Source organism: Bidens hawaiensis, unplaced genomic scaffold, assembly GCF_021521415.1.
Source record: "Bidens hawaiensis isolate Kalapana, Puna unplaced genomic scaffold, B.hawaiensis_p1.1 tig00012997_1, whole genome shotgun sequence".
Classification (NCBI taxonomy): Eukaryota; Viridiplantae; Streptophyta; class Magnoliopsida; order Asterales; family Asteraceae; genus Bidens; species Bidens hawaiensis.
Window position 1 is genome coordinate 20,169 of NW_027492087.1, and position 15,051 is coordinate 35,219.

At 36.0% G+C, this 15,051-nt stretch overlaps 2 protein-coding genes across 2 annotated transcripts; one reads left to right on the forward strand and one right to left on the reverse strand.

Moving 5' to 3' along the window:
• Positions 1-7,084: 7,084 nt before the first annotated feature.
• On the reverse strand, positions 7,085-8,509 carry LOC143542796 (zeatin O-glucosyltransferase-like). Its single transcript, XM_077035299.1, has one exon. The coding sequence runs from the start codon at positions 8,501-8,503 to the stop codon at positions 7,085-7,087; it is 1,419 nt and encodes a 472-aa protein (XP_076891414.1). The 5' UTR covers positions 8,504-8,509.
• A 4,136-nt stretch (positions 8,510-12,645) lies between these two features.
• Positions 12,646-14,320, forward strand: LOC143542797 (zeatin O-glucosyltransferase-like). The gene has a single exon (XM_077035300.1). It carries the CDS (start codon positions 12,752-12,754, stop codon positions 14,138-14,140), a length of 1,389 nt encoding a protein of 462 aa, XP_076891415.1. The 5' UTR covers positions 12,646-12,751; the 3' UTR covers positions 14,141-14,320.
• Positions 14,321-15,051: the final 731 nt, after the last annotated feature.

The following is a 15,051-nucleotide window of genomic DNA, read 5'->3' on the forward strand; positions in this document are numbered from 1 at the left end:
ACATCAAAACCACACACCAAGTAATAAACACAAACACTAAACACCACCATTATCAACATACTAATAACACTATTATTTTTAAAACTGATTATTTCGCGGTTTCAACTCAATCAGTCTCTGCCTGATAATATAGGCATATTCTTGACGTGGTGTGATATTATTATTGTATTTAGTATATGGTCTTTGCCTCCTTCAAGATTTTAAGACATTATAGCAAAATAAAGTCTGTATTTTTATTTTTTTGTTATTTATGATGTCTTTTATGTTTGAGAAGGTAGTGCAATTTGTATTTGAATTGAATTACATAATGGATAAAGATTCATTGTTTTTGATGATATTGTGTTACCGATTATTTTCAACTTGTACATGTTAATTGTATGAGTAACTAAGTGCTCGCATACCACGATAAACTATGGTTCTTGTCACATTGATGAAGCAATAATAGAGATTTTTGTATGTGATACAAGAGTTGTGAAGGTACATACATGTTTCTATAGAAAACAAAGTTGCTATCAACATTCTCTAACGTGACAAATGAAGATCTGGAGAACAAGTTATGTTATATTCATTTGATTCATACTAAAAATGTTTCATCCATGTTGTTTAACTGTTTTTGGAAATTTGCAGTTCTTAAAATAACAACATAATATATATATATATATATACACACACATAATATATATATATATACACACACACACGTATGTATGTATATAAAGACATTTGAAAAGTTATAAAAGACACATTTGCAATCCACAAATTCATTGTTGCTATACAGGCTAGTTGGCAGCCTTTGCACCAATAAGTGTTGAGCCGATAAGAGACCTTAATGGTTATGAGACTCTGAGTCAGTAAGTGATAAGTCAGTGTTGAGTGATGTGGCGGTGATGGTGGTGTTGGGTCGAGGATGTGGTGCGCGAGTGGTAGACTGGGGGTATGAACAACACATGCATGTGAATGGAGAAAGAGGTAAAGCTTTTATCGATCCAACGTCATTTTGAAATTTAATGAATAAGAGATTTGCTCGGAGATATATATCAGATTTCACACAGGTTTTTTTAGGGCTTTGATCGGAAAAAATGATACGAGTTGATTGATGTAGTACTTACCTCAAAAAGGTGCTCAAAACGGCGAAATAGTGCTTCGTTATAACAGTTTTATTAGAAAAAAATGAAGACTACACATAACGGTAGCTTTTATTTACCAAATATCGTCTATAGAATAACTTTAGTTAAAAGATGCCAAACTTTCTATCATGCAAATGTTGAACTAGACCAATGTTGCACGAGGAGACTTTTCTGTATCGAAATCAAGAGTATGTACTCTCGTATCATCTATCAATCAAGTAAACTGTAAAATGAACTTTGGACTGACTCACCTTCTATCAAGTGCGACAAAAGATGAAGAACACAGTGACAACGAAGTTAAAGGCACAATCCGTAACCATAGGGAAATGAATATTAATAGAATCAATATACTTTTTATAAAGTAAAATAATAACTACCATAGAATAAAGATTGAAATAAGCACAACAATTCACCAGATGAAAACAACAAGAAATAGAAATACATAAATGAATGGAAGAGAGATTGAATGTGATTGGAGAGTCAACATGTTCTTGTTACCTTTTTTCATTGTAACTAAATTGGGAAAGAGACCATGAACTGTCATTATCTATCTTAAGGATTTGTTTTTATACCCCGCATCTAGTAAACATACAACTTGTTTAACTTTTAACACACATCTCTTTATACTTATATAAAAATAACAATAATTATTGGTGTTATTATTATTATAATATACTATGAAATTATTTGTTTCGAACTTATTGATGATGGAATTCTAGCATCTAATAAACATATTATTAAATAAATTTTTTTGAGTAAACTAAGATTGGTGTCGAATTAAATGGTCATTTACACTTTCCTAAATTTAAACTTGTCACTAAGGTATGAATAGTCTGAATCTCGGTAATGTTGAGTGCCATACCGATATTAAACCTTCCTAAAAAACGAAAGGATGAATTTTGTGTCAAGCTAAAAGAATTTTCGTCCCTAGTGCCTGTTCAAATAAACATTATTCGTCTCAGTCATTATTTGTGAAAAAAGGGTTGGAGGAGGGAACCCTTACCCCGGTACCCATTTGGATACCCATCACCCCACCCCGCAAGAGGTATGACGCCGGTAAAACACCTCCATTCAGTCCGCGACAGATCTGGGCCGACCCTCAGGATCGAACCCGCGCCACTACGGCTTCGCTGTCTTGTAGAACTTCATTGGTGACGGGTATCTCAAGGTCGCCCGGAGTGGGATTCGAACTTGAGACCTCCCATAGGAAAGCCCAAGCCTTATCCAACCCAGCTAGACACCAAGCCTTATCCAACTCTAAAACCAAACATCCAACATACATTTTCACTTTTTTGGGTTCCTTTTTAGATTTTTAGTCCTTGATATGAACTTTCGTAAATACACTTCTAGGTCGATTATTTTGGTGATTCTTCTGAAATTTCAATAGGATAAAACTCATTAACTTTGACAATAACTTTGTACAAATTTGTGTGAGGATTTTTAAAACTGAGAAAATGGCTAAATGATAGATATGTTGTGTATATGAACATTAAAATTGGAAATTGGCTTTGGCAAACCTCTTGGAACCCCCTTGCTTGGGGTTGTTCACCTCTAAGATCATAAGAAACTCAAACAAGCACACCCCCTACACATTTTGACTTGTTTGATGTATATTATGACTTGCGTTAGTCGACTAGCTCGTCCAATTATACTTAAAAGTCTAACATGTAAGCAGAAAATTATTAAATGTTTTGTGATTTGTGTTTTATCTATAAGAGCCGGTTGCAACTCGTTGGCTATCATCACTCAAACAACACATCTAAAATTTTGTTTAGGTAGAAACTTACGAGCTCGGATTAGGGATGAAATTGGTACGACATAGGCACCGAACCCATCTCACTGAGAAATACAAATACAGAAATGAGTGAAACAATATAAAGTACACCATACCTACTGTGTTGGTTCGGTACTATTGGCACTACTACCATTAAAACTATAAAAACGATATGGTATTGATACCGAAAACATGAAAAACGAGTACTGGTACCGATTGTGTTCAGTCGATACCCGCTTGGTATGGTACCTGTATTTGATATAAAATGCTCATCCCTAGTTCGAAACTTTATATATTGGCAAGAAAAAATCAAAATCCAAATAAACTGATTCGAACTGAGTATAACGATATTTGAACCCATTAACACCCCTCCCACATCTAGAGCCAAAGTAAATAAAGAAACAAAATGGCTATAAATAAAACTAAACTTTTATTTATTATGTTTTATAGAGGATCGATAAAAACTGAATTTATTGTTTTGAACTAATGATTTTTTTTTATTTAGTGTCAGGAATTTTCACATACGCTCCACGAGTAATAGAGTATCCAAATAGCGATGAACATGGTAAGAAGGTTGCGACATATTAAGACCCCGATAAAAGAACCTAAAAAATATCGATGACTAAAGATCTTTTTGGATCAACATATCTTATTATCTTCCGACATCATGTGAAGCTATTCATAAAATGGATTGTAAGAGAGCCATCTTTATTGGGAAGACGAGTACCCCTAAAACGACCCGCTAAAGAGAATATTGTTAAAATGAAAGAACCCAACACGAAAGTTTCATGTTTTCAGCACGCTAGTGTCTCCGGAAGAAGGTGGTGGTTCATGCGTGAATAAAAAAACGACCATGCATGACAAGAAGACATACAAAAAAGACTTCAATTGAATCATTCTAATCCATAAAATGCCGCCGTTATCAAGACCTGAGCCAATTCACTGGTTGATAACTCTGTTAAATTACGTATAATAAACATTATAAAATATAGCATTATAAAGATTTGAGACACCTTAATTTTGAATAAATGATTAAGTTAAAGTGAAATTCGTCTACCCTCTGACAAGGGCTTGTGGCGAATGATGGAGTCAACAATTAAATCGGCCAACTCAGCTGTAGACAGGACCAACGTGGCGGTGGTGGCTGCCGGCCATGTTACCCAATAGGACGTGAAGGACTACAATGAGAAGTCAATTACTATTTCGTCTTCACTCACATTTATCAATTACGGGATAGACAAAATCCGTAAGAGCATGCGGGAAGACATGCACTATCCGGCCGGTTGTAATGGAGCAACTAAGTCGAACGTTGAAGCTAGAAAAATTAAATGAAACGAATAATCCAGAGTTGAGAAGACAGATTTGAAATCTGCAAAGGTCGCCATTGCAAAGGAGGCCCAAAAAGAATAACAAAAGACAGATAAAGTCGATATTCTTTCTCATAAGAAGAAAATATTATTGGCAAGATCAAAGATGCTTATTGTTTTTAGATTTAGATTATGCAAATTTTGTTTGTTAATTTTTTTATTGTTAGTTACTTGCTTTCTGTTTGATTATTTGCTTGTTTAAACTTGAAGAAGAAACATTACTTGCTACAAATTATTATAAATACATATGTTTACGAATCCCCAAAAACCTCAAAATTGGGTGCCGCTAACGACATACGGTGATCCCGATAAAAACGAAAATTTGGTCGGTTCGTTTTGGTCCTTTTTTTAGTCCGTTTTTTGTTGTTGTTGTGGGCTTGGGTTTATATGCGTGGAGTTTAAAACTTTGATTTTGGGCTTTTAGTGGGATTGTATGGCCTTGGGCTCTTTGGATTGGGATAAGTAGGCTTACAGTGTTTTAGAGCTTTGTTAATAGTTGTGATCAATTCTCATGGTTATTTCTGTTGGTATTAATGTACAGGGGTCAAACTTGTCAATTCTAATAGTTGACAAAGTTATGTGTAATAAGTGTGAAGTGACTAAACTTCTAGGGGGTAATTGTGTCATTTCTGCAGAACGTTTTGTTTTGTAACTGATTTGGGGATATACAATAGTTAGGGTTTCATTCTCATTCATTCATTTTTCAATTTTACTTTCATTTCTTGTAATCTCTGTTAATCAATAAACAATTCGATTGTGTTCGTTCTTGATTGAGATCTTAATTTCATATTCCTTTGGTGTATTCATTACAAGCTTGAACTTTTAAGGCTTTTACTGGGATTGTATGGGCTTCTTGTTGGATCTAGAATAGTGCTATACTGCTATCATCTAAACATTACCGACTACCGATTAGTCGATTACATAATAATAATAATAATAATAATAATAATAATAATACTTTTAAATGGTTTAGTTTGTTACATTTCTTACTGTTTCGTAGTGGGGATGGAGTTGAAATATACGTTCTGGACTTCTGGGCTTATAATAGTTGTATGGGCTTGTTCTTTACTTTGTACCGGTGTAATTTTTTTTGTTGACGGATGCCGCTTCGTTATTATATTTGTGTCATGTTTTTTTTAATGTGTTGCATGAATGTTTTATGATCGTACGACAAAACAAAGATTTTTTTTTTAATTTATTATTATTATTATTATTATTATTATTAATGAAAGATATATAGAAGGCAATTATAAACGTCTGGCTCCATTGTGAACGGTATTTTGACATTATTTAAACATCAATGTTCGTTGTTTGTATAATAGCTGTTCAAATGGGTTGCTTTATTTTAATTGATAATATTTAATATTTTTAATTAATTATTTTAGTAAATTATATGGAATAGTTGAAAATCGAGTATCACGCCTATGTTTAGATTAGACCAACTTTTATTAATCTAACTGGTGTTTCATTATCTCATACCAAAACCCTAACTCAATTCTTGTTTCTAAATCGACCAATGTTCTTTCAGTCAATGATAATTAATTTCAGTTAAATTTAATATAATTTTTTGTGCTAGGGTTTGTATTAGACGGGTTGTTTCGATTATTGTTTATTTATTTCGATTGATTTTAATTATCTTTTCTACGGAAGTTTGTTTATTTGTGTATTATATACCAAAAATAAAACTGAAAACATGTACATATTTTTTTTACCCCATTCGTCCCGTTAATACTCTCGCTGCCTAGCTATACTCCTCTCTGTTGTTCTGTTCCATAACATATATCTACATGCATGTAAACGGTTACACAACCATGACTATGGTTTCTTTTCTTACTCACCTCCATTTCATTCCAAAGAGTCTCAGCTGGCATGCAATTCAAATATACTAGATATACTAAATAATAATTTAGTAAAAATATTCAAGTAATTTTGCATCTGAATATAATAAAAACATTAATTAAACACAAACAATGTTAGCAACAATACATTAAACCATACATGCTTACTTGGAATATATTCACAAAAGTCGAAGAATATATTCACAAAAATTAGGGGCCTTCAATAATATCCGAAGGTTTCATTTTTGTTTTGAAAATATATGTTCGCTTCAATCTTCAATTCATAGTTATTGCATGATATAGTTATCGCATAAACCTAGTTATTACATATATAAAGGTAGCTATCGCATAGTTAAGTACTCTTTGCATAGTTATCATATGCTAAGCGAGTACCCATGCTATGCTATTGTTTTTGTTGTGTGATTACTAGGTCCTTACAAAAATATGTAGGATGCAATTACTTATTAAGCGAATACTTTTGGATGAGCTACTATTTGAAGTCCTCACTAGGTATTGAAGTTAGATAGTTTTATGTGGGAACACAAAGATATCAAGAATGAAGAAACGAGTACCTAGACTAGGAATTATAGTTTTCTGAAGTTTTTATATGCTTCTATATAGAAATGTTAGCTTATCTACCTTTCTATTCTAAAATGTCAAATCTGAGAGGCGATTTGACGGTTATAATAGAAGATGTTATTGTATTTGAATCCAATGTTAACATAGTCAAAGTTCATTAAAATCAATGACAAAGATTATTAATATTTCTTTTATCTAATTATATAAATATAAATATAAATATAAATATAAATATAAATATACTAGTAGATTAAAATCAAATCAATTACATTGCTATTGCATGCCAAAACATATTTCATTTGTTTTTTTTATCGTTGAATCAACCAACATATATATAGATTATCACACACATAGATATGAAGACGGATTATAAAATAACTTTTAACTATATTCACATATTTAATTATGTCTTATGATGTGTGCAACAAAAGCATCAATCTCCATGCGTGTAACACCTTCTTCTTCCACAGATCGCCTAACATTTTCACCAATCTTCTTGGCTCTCTTCCTCATCTCATTACCCTCATCAGAATCCATCAATATTCTAATAGTTTCCTCAATTACCGAAGACGTTACCACGTCACCATTACGCCCCCAATCCCCTACGTTTACACCAGTCTTTAACACTTCAGTTATTAACGTAGCGTTTCTTGGTTGGTCCGAATGCATAGGCCAAGCCGCAATGGGAACACCCATTGTAATGCTCTCCATGCTCGAGTTCCAACCACAATGACTCATGAACCCGCCCGTCGCCACATGAGCCAACACGTCTAACTGTGGTGCCCATTCTCTCACCACCAAACCCTTTCCTTCGACTCTTTCTTCAAACCCTTTTGTCAATTCGATTTTCCTACCTTCACCTTTAAAGATATCCCCTTTATCCGCATCTCGTAGTACCCATATAAACTTTTGTCCACTCTTCTCTAAACCATTAGCAAGTTCTTGAATTTGTTCATTGGAAAATGAAGTTGTGGACCCAAACACAACGTATATCACCGAGTTTTGAGCTTGTTTATCGAGCCAGTTAAGCGACTTATGACGTTTTGTAGGGTCTTCGTTTTTGTTTATGGAAACCGGATTGAAAGGACCAAGTGCCCATTGCTTTGTGCTACCACTTATTCCTTCTTTAGAAAGATAGTCAATAAACTTACCATCAAATACTTTGCAAGTATCATGAATATTGCCCGAATTAAACTTCTCGCATCCAACATGAGAATAAATGAATTCCCAAAATTCTTGTGGGATAAGATCTTGAAAAATAGGCATCTTCGAAAGTGGCGTGTAGGATTCAACATCATCTAAACATGGTTTTCCTTTCTCTTCCCAAAGGTACGAACACGTGGTAAAAGCCGACGCACAATGAAATACATCTTCTGCGTTTGGAAGTGAAACTACATCTTGAACGACCGTGCCCATTAGATAGTCATGAATAACAACTACTCGCCTCGTGGTCTTTGAGATTCCAGCGAGTAGTTTTGCAAAAGGTCCGCCGAGATGAGACGACGCTTTGAATGATGGGATAAGGTGTGATGGGAACTTTGTGGAAGAATTAGGGTTTGGTGGTGGAGAGTCAAAGTGAGGTGTTTCAAACTCATGGAAATGAATATTTGTGTAGTTGTGGTTCCAACCATGTATACGAAGCTTCGCTTGGCGGTTGTGGGTGGTGGTTCCGACGATATGGATGGGTAGATTGTAGCCGGAAAGAATACGGCCGAGGTGGATGAGTTGGTTGAGATGACCTTGTGCTACAAAAGGCACCACCACCACCATAACATCATTATCCATGTATTTGGCCCATGGGAATAAGAGTGTGACCATGTAATATTGTGGTTTAAATAATCAATATTGAAGATTTGTGGCATCGTTTCCATCTACTCATTTCTGCCATCCGGATTTTCTAATTCTTCTAAAACGACATGCATACGTTGTAATTTCTCTTGAAAATGATGTTGACAGGAAGATATTTAATTAGATATTAACAAATGTAAATGTTAACCAAGTCCAAGTTAGAGATATTTCATATAGATCCTTGATAAGAAAATAATATATATGGGGTGTAATCACACAAAATCTTAACCTATTATTATCTGATATCTTTATTCCAAGAGAAAACCTTTTAAACTAAAAAAGAAGGTGATGCTAAACGTATCATCATCACCTTCTATCGTATAAAAGTGTCGTGTTCGGGTTACTCCATTTGTTATAAGCACATGTTTTGACCTGTTTAAAATAAATGGATCGTTACAACCAACCCAGAACCATTTCTATTTTCGTGAAGTTTTCGGGTCAGGCTCCGGGTGGGAGCACCACCCAATGCATGCTCTTTGGGAGGTGCCGGCTAGGAGCCGAAGCAAGATACCACAACGATTTAAGAATTTCTTTTGAAGCACGTGATGGAGAGCCTCAGGAGCGCACGAACCATGCATTCAATGTATATTTTATACATGGTCTTGTAATAGTAATGTTTTCTGACCGAACGGAATAAAAATACACAGAACACCAAAATAATTTCTCTTTTAATGATATCTTGTATATGCGTACGTTAGAAGTGTTCAAACTTGAATATTTGAACATCTTGATTAATAGTTGTTTTCAGATTTCACTATCCAAACAGTATCTAAAAAAATATATTCAAAAGTCTGCCTTTGAATGGTTGAAGTATTATATCTAATCCGATGGAGCATTCCAGCATTGATAATGCTCGTCCTAATAAAAAGTCAAAAAAATACAACTTAATTCATAATTCTAATTAAATTGTGTTTTTTGAAAAAATAAATAAAGAGTATCAGATACATGGTACTATCTATATTTTCAAAAATCATTAAGGGTTGTTTATGAATTGAGCTGAACCGAACCAAACGCAGGTTTGCTCATACTTGGTTTGGTTTGAAAGCTAGCCGAACCTAGCAGATTGAATTTAAAGAAACGAGTGATCTTTGAATGCTTGAACTTGGCTTGGTTTGAAATCGAGCGGCTTGGTTTTGCTTGATTTCGTACAAAGTTTTATATTTTAAAATTCTAAAACTTCAAAATATAATTAATTCAAAACCTTCAACTCTAAAATAACTAAACTTCACTTTAAAATGTCTAAAACTCAAAGTTAACACAAAAACATATATAAAATGAGCGGCTATGATTTAAATTTGAACTTTGAAGTTAAGATAAAAGAAAAAGATTTTATAAATTTATAAGAAAATTATATACTTTTTTAAAACGAGCAAAACGAACCAACCCAAACGAAGCGAGGCTTTGCTCGTGCTTAGCTTGTTTTTAAATCGAACGACTCACTTTCAAACCGAGCTGTAATCAAACAAGCATTTTTCAGTAACTTTCGAGCGAGCGACGAACGAGCGGCAAGCAGTTTGGACAGCCCTATCCGAATGTCAATTCAATTTCTACAGGTCCCAAAACGACCATCCGAACGGTTTTGCACTTGATAAACGTGTCGAGATGGGTGCGGTAAATCAAACGACCGAACATAAATAATATAAAGATAAGATAAGGAAAAATCTCGTTGTCGGTTAAAAGATTGATAACATAAACAAAGAACCGACCCACCCAAGGTGAACTCCCATTGGGTGGTGATATACATCTTACAAAAACACATAAAGCCTCTATATATAGTAAAACATAACATTTTCTAGAAGCCTTATCCCGTTGAAGCTAAACGTGTGTCCCCGAAACTCTCGTTTCGTGTCCGGTTTCCTCGCCGGCTTAAATTATTCACTTGACCATTAATATGTAACGGGATTCGTGATTTGATATCGCAAGTCACACTTTTTGGCCTTACAATCACCCCCTTGACTTATGATATCAAAAACTTTGTTGAACCATGTCTCGTATCTTCACGAATCAACCCGATAAAGCCGAAGCCTCTTCAATCAACCCTAAAGGTATGATCCACCTAATTCATTCATGAAGGAGTTAGCGCTTCTTTGTCCATCTTGGATCTTCAAACACTATAGGTTCTGAAGAACTACCGGGGATAACGATCAAACGACAAAGCTTGTTATATCCGAGAATGGAATTATTTAAGTAACTCACCCCTAATAAATAAGTATCCCAGATACTCGTAGCCCACATTTTCAAGTTGATAGCTTAAACAATTTAATTCTCTATTAAATCCAACTTGTTTAAATATTATCACCTTAATAAATAAGCATCTCGGATGCTCGTAGCCCACATTTTCAGGATCCAATTCTCGAACGCCTTGAAAATAACATAAGTAATATGATTTGAACACAGTCCAATAATGACGAAACCCCGAACAAATTTGACTTTCTTCAGCTGGTCAACCCCGAACAATTATTATTTCTTGGCCCAAAAATTATCTTTGTTGAACATCCCAAATAAAATATTGATCCACACTATTAACATCCCATCAAACCTGCCCAAAATCCAGCAGCTCGGCCAAAGCCCAAGCCCATCTGCAGCCCATTTCTTCATATAATTTTAGAGCACAAACATATTACACTTTTTGGTGAAAAATAAAAGAATGCAGCAGCCGCCACAATGAATCCGGCGCCGGAACCTGCCTCTCATGCCGGAATAATGAGTCCGGTGGCCGCCTGTAGGAAAACGGACATCCGGCCACCGCCGCCACCCTCCATCATCACACACCGCCATGCTCCGTCCAAAATAACTTACCAGCCGCCGTTCCAGCAGCAAATAACCAACAACCGTCACCATGGTACCCTGCCGGAAAACCGATCTCCGGCCTCCGGCCACCGGAAAGTTGATTCCGGGTCTCAACCACCGCCACTCCATCTCAACCCACTTCCGCCACCTGATCTGGTCTCCACATGTTACCTCACTGCCGGAAAACCAATCACCCGCAACCGACCACTGCAGCCACCGGACAATGCCGCAACCAAAATAAAGGGCCGCCGGAAAAGTATGGTTGCCGCTAGCACTTCCGCCGCGGCGGTTTCATCCACCCTTCGTTCTTTTTTTATCTTCGCCGTTCACCGCTGCCGGAAAAACGGCCTTTGCCGGAGAAGCGGATTCCGGTGACCAACTAGGGTTCAGGCGCCGCATTTGCGGAAATTCGTTTTTCGACTTCACCTTGCCGGCAAAACGAATCGAAACCACCAAACCCCGTCGGAAAACGGTTCCCGAAACGCCCAGATCAGGCACTTGTAGATCCCTAACATCTGGATTTACAAGGAGAATGCTTCAAACATGCTTATTTCCTACTTTATTTCCAAGATTTTCAAACTTTATTTTCGAAACTTTAGCTGGTTTTAGCGTCTCGGTTTGGGTAATAGCAGAAATAGAACCCGAATATCAAGTGCAAAGTTGAATCATAAGATTCGACCCGCTCTGATACCAATTGTAGGTTCTTGTCCGGATCTAACAACACACACAACTATTACTAGTTATCTTGGATCAACCACTACACTAGTTGACAAAAACAACTAGTTAGGACCGAGATCACGGATCTTGTTTGATGGTTAAATGACGTGAAGAACAGAAAGAGTTTGTAATGTGAGAAGTAGGTTTTGCAAAAAGGTTATTTTGTGCATGAGTTACACACCCCTTATATAGTGTGTGCTCATGCACATCTATTCATTGATTACGGCTTAATGAGCTCCAAATACTATTAGCCTTGGGCTCAAACATACATAAACAAGAGTCCAACAAAACCAACATTACATAAACGAAATACAGATGGGCCTTACAATTTCCGAACAATCAATTCGGGTTTTGGATTCCGGATTATTCATTTGGAACAACAACATCTACTATCTAACATCTTCACGGTGGAAACTGAAACATGAGAGAAGTCAACTTAAAGAGGCGCTGGGTACACGGCACTTAACGTAGTCATTAAATACACTGCACACTCATAAGTCATAACTTATAATAATAAATATATTTGTGACACTTAGTGCAGTTATTCATTCTCATGTGCACATTTAATTTTCCCATTTTCCATTGATTTGAAAAGATCTGATAACATATTAAAATCACTTTGTGAATCTAACTCGGTCACCAAATCAAGTATAGATATAAGTTGAGCAAGAGAACATAACATAAGTACATAACATTCATATTTCCAAATCAATGGAAAATGATGTTGTGGTAGTGGTGGTGCCCTTTGTAGCACAAGGTCATCTCAACCAACTCCTCCACCTCTCCCGTCTTCTTACCGCCTACAATCTACCGATCCATATCGTCGGATCCACCACCCACAACCGCCAAGCAAAGCTTCGTATCCACGGCTGGAACCACGACTCCGAAAATAATATTCATTTCCATGAGTTTGAAACACCTCACTTTGAATCACCACCTCCAAACCCTAATTCTACCACTAAGTTCCCATCACACCTTATCCCATCATTCAAAGCATCATCTAATCTCCGTGAACCTTTTGCAAAATTGTTAGCCGAAATCTCAAACACTGCGAGGCGAATAATAGTTGTTCATGACTATCTAATGAGTCCGGTTGTGCAAGATGTAGTTTTGTTTCCAAATGTAGAAGCATATGCATTCCATGGTGCATCGGCTTTTACGACGTTTTCTTATATTTGGGAACAAAATGGTAAACCATGTTTGGATGATGTTGAATCCTATACACAACTTACAAAGATCCCTGTTGTTGAAGATCTTATCCCACAAGATTTTATTGAATTTGTCACTACTCATGTTGATTGCAAGAAGTTTAACTCGGGCAATATTCATGATACTTGCAAAGTATTTGATGGTAAGTTTATTGACTATCTTTCTAAAGAAGGACTTTGTGGTAGTACAAAGCAATGGGCACTTGGTCCTTTCAATCCAGTGTCCATAAATAATAGTGAAGAGCCTACAAAACGTCATAAGACACTCGAGTGGCTCGATAAACAAGCTCAAGACTCGGTGATATACGTCGCATTTGGGTCCACAACTTCATTTTCCAATGAGCAAATTCAAGAACTTGCTAGTGGTTTAGAGAAGAGTGGGCAAAAGTTTATATGGGTGCTAAGGGATGCCGATAAAGGTGATATCTTTAAAGGTGAAAGTAGGAATATTGAATTGCCGAAAGGGTTTGAAGAAAGAGTTGAAGGAAAGGGTTTGGTGGTGAGAGAATGGGCACCACAGTTAGAGGTGCTGGCTCATGTCACAACAGGTGGGTTCATGAGTCATTGCGGTTGGAACTCGAGCATGGAGAGTATTACAATGGGTGTTCCCATTGCGGCCTGGCCTATGCATTCGGACCAACCAAGAAACGCTACGTTCATAACTGAAGTGTTAAAGACTGGTGTAAATGTAGGGGATTGGGGGTGTGGTGGTGACGTAATAACATCTTCGGTTATTGAGAAAACTATTCGACTATTGATGGATTCTGATGAGGGCAATGAGATGAGGAAGAGAGCCAAGAAGATTGGTGAAGACGTTAAGCAATCTGTGGAAGAAGGCGGTCTTACACACATGGAAATTGATGCTTTTGTTTCACACATCACAAGAAAATAAATGTGTGTTAAATTCTATGGTGGTTGAGGCAGTGCTGTCCCATAAATAGAAAGCTTTGATTCCACCAAAAGTATGTTGAATAACAATAATCGTTTTGTTGTTTATTTAATGAACTTTGACTATCAAGACAAGGCTACAAGAGATTCAAATAATTTCATTATTTAATATTTTTGTATTGATATATGTATGTTGGCATGATAAAACAATGTCACTAGGCTCACGAGGTGTTTCTTATTTTCTTTGTGTTCTGGTCTCAAAATTAACTTACATAAATCTAATCTATATGGTTTTAGGGTGGAGCCGATTAAGGTGGTTGTAAAAGACCTGCTTGAAATATTAGAATGTTTCTCTTTGGAAGGTTTCTTATCTTTCAGTTGGAGGGAGACTTGCATTAATTAAATTCGTGGTGAAAAGCCTTCAAACTTATTACTTTTCTTTGTACAAGGCACCTTGTAAAGTTTTAGATGGTTTGGATTTTGGAAGCTCTTAGAAGGAAATTTTTATGGAGCAGAGAAAAAGATCCATTGGGTTGTTTGAGACATCAGAGTTGTCAGCCCAAAAGCCGTTATAGGCTTGGGCATTTGTGAACTAAAAGACATTAGCATTCTCACAAAATGAAGATCAAAACCTTTTAAGGAGAGTAAACTCAAGTTCGGGTTTCAAGCATACACTTGGATTAGACCTACAATTTAGACCGCAAACATACTAAATGATGATAATTAAACCAAAGTTAAACAAAAAAAATACTAAATCATAAAAATTACCCTTGAGTTATTTAAAAAAACAAACGTATTCGTGGTTAGTTGTTTTGTTTTCTAACAGTAAAATTCGAAAAATGCCCTCGAGTTTTTGTTTCATTTTGAGCCCCCAAAAGGGTTGGGCCGGCCCTGTAGGTAGGGGATAATTCATGC